The sequence below is a fragment of the Physeter macrocephalus genome, chromosome 12, assembly GCF_002837175.3.
Source record: "Physeter macrocephalus isolate SW-GA chromosome 12, ASM283717v5, whole genome shotgun sequence".
NCBI lineage: Eukaryota > Metazoa > Chordata > Mammalia > Artiodactyla > Physeteridae > Physeter > Physeter macrocephalus.
This window is the reverse complement of record NC_041225.1, coordinates 90,642,745-90,648,559: the sequence shown is the minus strand read 5'-3', so window position 1 is coordinate 90,648,559 and position 5,815 is coordinate 90,642,745. Positions and strand designations below refer to the sequence as shown.

Genomic DNA, 5,815 nt, shown 5'->3' with positions numbered 1-5,815 from the left:
AACTGGCTGCTGCAAAATTCTCTGGAGACGCCTTGTGGAACAGCAGCTTCCCATCTCTTGTGTCTCTCCCTATCATGATCATGCAGGAAGAAAGTCTGGCTGTGCTATTTCTTATCATTGTCTGTCACCCATCTGCAACATGATACCGTACAGATAAGGAAAAAGTAGCTCCCTTTCCGCCAGAAGGTTGAGGCTCAGGTACAGGGGTAATTCTCCTGTACCTGTGCACACAGTCATTATTTAGGCCGACTCAGTGACTTCAACAGGCTTAATCATGTGATCAGGTTTGTTGCCAGCTGCATAATGCTCCCACATCTGTAGATAGAGCCGCTCTAGTTCCATTGTGTATTGTTTGGTGTTGAACAGAGGGCTAGATATTCTCTGCTTCCAGAATTTGCCACGAATTTTCTTCAGGTATTCTAGATCAGTTCCCAGTTTCACAGCTATGTCTTCATAGTCTTGTCTATTTTTAGCAATAAGCTCAGGACAGCCTAAACAAGTGAGCTGGGAAGCTGCAACTCGGGAAGCAAGGGTCTCACCTGACATAGTCACCATGGGTGTCCCTGCCCAAAGGACATCCATCCCTGTGGTGTGTCCATTACAGAGTGGAGTGTCCAAGCAGACATCAGCCAGCTGGCCTCTCCGAACATGTTCCTCTTTAGGAGCAACAGGTGAAAAAATGATACGGTTCTGGGGAAGGCCCATATTTTGTGCATACTGTTGAATATTAGGTTTTCCTACTGCTGGAAAATGCAACAGCCACATTACACTATTGGGAACACGTTTCAGAATACTTGCCTACATCTGCAAAGTAGGTGGGTCAATTTTATATAACTGATTAAAGTTACAGTACAAAATGGAATCTTCCGGTAACCCTTACTGAGAACGTGTGGTTACAATAATGGTACGGGGAACCTCCTCTCCAGTGGCAGCCTTATTGTTGATCTGGGTAGTTGCCAGTCCATTGCTAATACTGAATCCATTAATTGTCATCTGAATTTGTCCTCTGTTAATCATTTCAATAACTGCTTCTGCAATAGAATTCATAGAAATGACAGGCATATTAAGAGCTGTATTACTGCTGTCTGTGTTGTCTTCTCCATCAGGACATTTCATCTTGACTATTTTCACATCTGGTAGACTATCAAGAAATGCTTTGAGGTCGATGCCATTCAGCACAATCCAATTGTCATAAATGTGCCCATTGGACTTAAAATCGATGACCGCTTTTTTCTTCAGGTGAGGGAACATATTAGCATGATCACCAATAAAGAAAGTACGGGGCATATAAGCCAGTTTCTCAGAATACTGCTCAGCAACTTCAGCAGGTGAAGTTTCCTGATCAGTGATGATATAATCCATGAAAAGCGCGCCACTAGTCCCAGGGTACCCCAGCCACATTGCCTGAATAGGAGCTGGCCTGAGAGCAAAGAGTTCATTTCGAGCACCCTTGGTATAACCATTCATATTTACAAGGATGTGTATACCATCTTGATGGATGCGATCAGCTGCTTTTCCATCGCATGGAATCTGAGAAAGATCAATGAAATGATGGGCTTCTGCCATCACCTTCAGTCGGAAGTTTGTGCCATCATCTGGGCTCAGGGCATAACAGAACACCTCAAATTTATCAGGATTGTGCATGCCTGGAATAGACTGCATAAGATGAGAAGTAGGATGATTCCCAAAGTCAGAACTCACGTATCCTACACGCAGTCGACCACCGCTGAGCTTCAAGTCTTTTGGATGTTCATACGGTGGTTTATGAAGGACATTTATATTATCCAAGCAGACGTTCCCATGCCTCTCAGCAATAGCCTTCCTGAAGCCATGAGAAAGAGGATAGAGCATACTATGATGAGGTTGAACAGAAGGCAACCTATTCTTCTCTAACTGGTCAGCCACAATGCTGACCAACTTCTTCATTCGCTCATCATAGTCTGTCCAATCACAGACAATCTGCAGGCAATGAACCAAATCACAATAAGCGTCAGGAAAATCAGGTTGAAGCTTCAGAGCAGTGCGATAAGAAGCAATTGCTTCTGGAATATTCCCTGAATCCTTGTGAATGGCAGCCAGATTCCTGTGGGCATCCGCAAAGGTAGGACTGATTCGAATAGCCTCCTGATAATGCATCAGAGCGTCCTGCAGTTCTCCATGCTGCCGCAATACACTTGCTAAATTTGAATGGGCAGCAGCAAACTCTGGGAAGACTTCTAATGCTTTACGATACAAGCGAACTGCCTCTTCAATGTTTCCCTGTTCTCGTTTGATATTGGCTAGGTTATTCAGAGAGTCTGCATGGGTGGGACACAGCCGGAGAGCTGTATTATAACAATCTTCTGCTTCGGTAACACTGCCCTTCTCTTTGAGAGTGTTGGCTAGGTTGCAGTAAGCATCAGGGAAATGTGGTTGGAACTCAATAGCTCGCCTCTAGGTGTCTATTGCCAGATCTATCAGACCTTGCTCATAGTATGCATGAGCCAGGTTGCCATGTACCACTGCCTGATTTGGACTCAAGCTTAGGGCAAAAAGTAAGCTGCCACAGCTCTGTCAAAAATCCGTGGCTCTTTCAAGACATTTCCTAAATTGATATAAGCATCCAGAAAATGGGGGTCAAGGGTGACAGCCTTTTCAAAGTGATGAATTGCAAGCCAAATCTCCCCTTGTGCATTGAAAACACAGCCAAGATTACTCCAAGCTACTGCAAAGTTCGGTTGCGTCTCAATTGCTTTCAAATAACGTGCCTTGGCTCCTTCCAAGTGAGCCAGGGCTTTGAGCAGGTTTCCCAGGTCACTGCCAACACAGTACAAATCAGGATTCTACTGAAGAGCAGAGACGTAAGCTTGTACTGCCCCTGCCATGTCACCTGCTGCTACCAAAGTGGCTGCCAGGTTAATATAACCATTGAAGAAATCTGGTTTGAGACGCAATGCATACCGGTAATGCTCAATTGCTTCCTGCAACTGCCTTCCTTCCTTGTACACATTCCCCAAATTCGAATAAGCTTCTGCCAGAAGAGGGTTCTGTTTAATTGCCAGAGTACTAAAGTGGGCAGATCTGTCCAGCCTTCGACACTGGAAGTGTATAGATGAAAGTAATAAAAGTACATCAGTATTGTCTGGCTCTTGTCTCCAGAGCTGCATGCAGTATCTCTCAGCTGCCTCAAAATCTCCTGCCTGATATTCTCGATGTGCCAACTCAGCTAACCCTTGGAAGGTTAGTTTCGTTGGCTCTGTGCTGTCGGCCACGTTGCCCACGGAAGACGCCATCTGGAGCTTCTGGAGGGACTGAGAAAAGGGAGTCATTGAGTCCCGCTGCCACGACTACTGGCAAGAATGTTTTTAGAGGGAGCAAATACGAGGGCAGCAGCCATACCACTGCTTTGGCAGGCTTAAGCGGCGGCAACAGTTACAGGCACCGAACCTTAGGAACTCTGGTTGGCCATCTACCTCTCATGGTCTTGAAATCTTAATTCTTAACCCTGCCCTCTTCCACCATTTTTCTCCTAATCGGGGAATAAAAATTACCTATACATTTGCCTTAGAAGAAATCAAAAGTCAGTAGTCCAAACACTTTTTTAAATTGTGTTTTCTGTCCAGTTGAAAATGAAATACATGATTGAATTTTCTTCATCATTCATATAGTCAATGTGGAAAACATTAGGGCCGTGAATTTCAATACAGTAAGATCAGAAAATTTTAAATTGGCCTTCGCAAACCACTAATAAGTAACCGATATTGTATATAATGTCAAAATCTTAGAGACTGAGCTTGATATTTATAAAGTTCTGAAAACATTAGCTAATTTCTCCTCATCATATTTCTCATGCCTCAAACCTGAGTATTACTTTTTTAAAAATAAGATGGTGCCATTGATCAGGACAAGAAAATCCTAAGGAGACACTGACATTTCCCAGAAAAGGAAGATAAATTATTTGCCTTTACATACTTGGCTGTGGTCCTGAGGTCATATCCTGCAGCAGGTATCAAAGACACATAAATCAATGAAAAATTAATGTTTGAAGGACTTCAGAGGCCACTGTGTTAAAAACTTCTTATCCAAGAGATAGTGGAAGTTAAGGTTTAGAGAAGTTTAATGATTTTACAAAAGTCACAATATGTTAGTTATAGAAGTGGGGTGAGAATTTTAAAAATAAATTTTTTTTTTTACTTTTTTTTTTTTTTTTGCAGTATGCGGGCCTCTCACCGCTGTGGCCTCTTCCGTTGTGGAGCACAGGCTCCGGACACACAGGCTCAGTGGCCATGGCTCACGGGACCAGCCGCTCAGCGGCATGTGGGATCTTCCCGGACAAAGGCACGAACCTGTGTCCCCTGCATCGGCAGGCGGACTCTCAACCACTGCGCCACCAGGAAAGCCCCTATTTATTTACTTTTATTTTGTCTGCATTGGGTCTACAGTGCTGCGTGCAGGCTTTCTCTAGTTGCGGTGAGTGAGGGCTACTCTTTGTTGCGGTGCACGGGCTTCTCATTACAGTAGCTTCTATTGTTGTTCCACAACTCTATGGGCTCCTTTTCACATCCTACTAAGAACCCTAGAAATTAGTTCATATAATTATAGGTTTTTGCAAAATTGTCAAAAGTGAGATATTTTAACTTCCATCAGGTAAGACAAGCGTCTCTTTCTTTGCCAATTTTCCTTCTATCATATTCCGCTATGTTGGATCATACTGGAATGGCCACAGGCTTTTTTGAAATCTGGCTAAGCAGATGTTTTAACTGAGGCTATTATGTGATTTTCAGACACCACCATAAGTAATTGACTATATACTATCCCATTACAGGAATAACTTCCAGTACTCTTACTGACTACTCTACTGACTTAACTAGCACAAGACACAGAAGCATAAGGACAAAAACCACCTTACAGTATAGCCATGTCTTGCACTTCACAGCTCTCAAAGCATGTGCGTTGGAAGAAGAAAAAAAGAACTGAAAAGTATAAAACCAGAAGCTATTCTGTGGAAAATTATTTCAATCATCAGGCATGTGAAAGATAAGTCAAAGATTCAGTTCTCATCAATGCTTAGTCAAAACGGAAAATTTCTTCTGTCAAGAATATACTCCAGGGACTTCCCTGATGGTGCAGTGGTTAAGAAGCCGCCTGCCAATGCAGGGGACACGGGTTCAAACCCTGGTCCGGGAAGATCCCACATGCCATGGAGCAACTAAGTCTGTGCACCACAATTACGGAGCCTGCGATCTAGAGCCAGTGAGCCACAACTACTGAGCCTGCGAGCCACAACTACTGAAGCCTGCATGCCTATAACCCGTGCTCTGCAACAAGAGAAGCCACCACAATGAGAAGCCTGCGCACAGGAACAAAGAGTAGCCCCCACTCGTTGCAACTAGAGAAAGCCTGTGCACAGCAACGAAGACCCAACACAGCCATAAATAAATAAATAAATAAATAAATAAATAAAAGAATATACTCCATCAATAATGTGTGTAATGGAATGGTGTGAATGAGTATTTTATCAGAATTCCTGTAATGCACAAACCTATAGCAGTACTGAAATCATTAATGCATTTATAATAGTAAATATTTATGAGGAAGTAACCCATAGAGATTTTCCCAAAGTTAACAATGAAAATTAATGTGACATTATCAATAAATTGTGAAGCTGAAATAAACTTTTCTAAACTATTAGTAACTAAAAGCAAATTCTAATCAACCATGTTAAAATAAATCTATGTCTATAAACTACAAAGTTTATTTCTTAAAATTTTATTTCTAAAATACATAAACTGTCACATGAGGAGGCAGTAAAAGAATTATAGCTAAAAGAGTGGGG

General features: G+C 42.5%; 1 protein-coding gene across 1 annotated transcript in view; it reads right to left on the bottom strand.

Moving 5' to 3' along the window:
• Positions 1 to 240: 240 nt before the first annotated feature.
• Positions 241 to 5,815, bottom strand: part of LOC112062679 (UDP-N-acetylglucosamine--peptide N-acetylglucosaminyltransferase 110 kDa subunit-like) — an 8,773-nt gene continuing 3,198 nt past the window's right edge. Inside the window, 2 exon segments of the mRNA XM_055089293.1 lie at positions 241 to 2,531; positions 2,534 to 3,281. Coding sequence (XP_054945268.1) covers positions 241 to 2,531; positions 2,534 to 3,272 — 3,030 coding nt within the window. The 5' untranslated portion in view covers positions 3,273 to 3,281.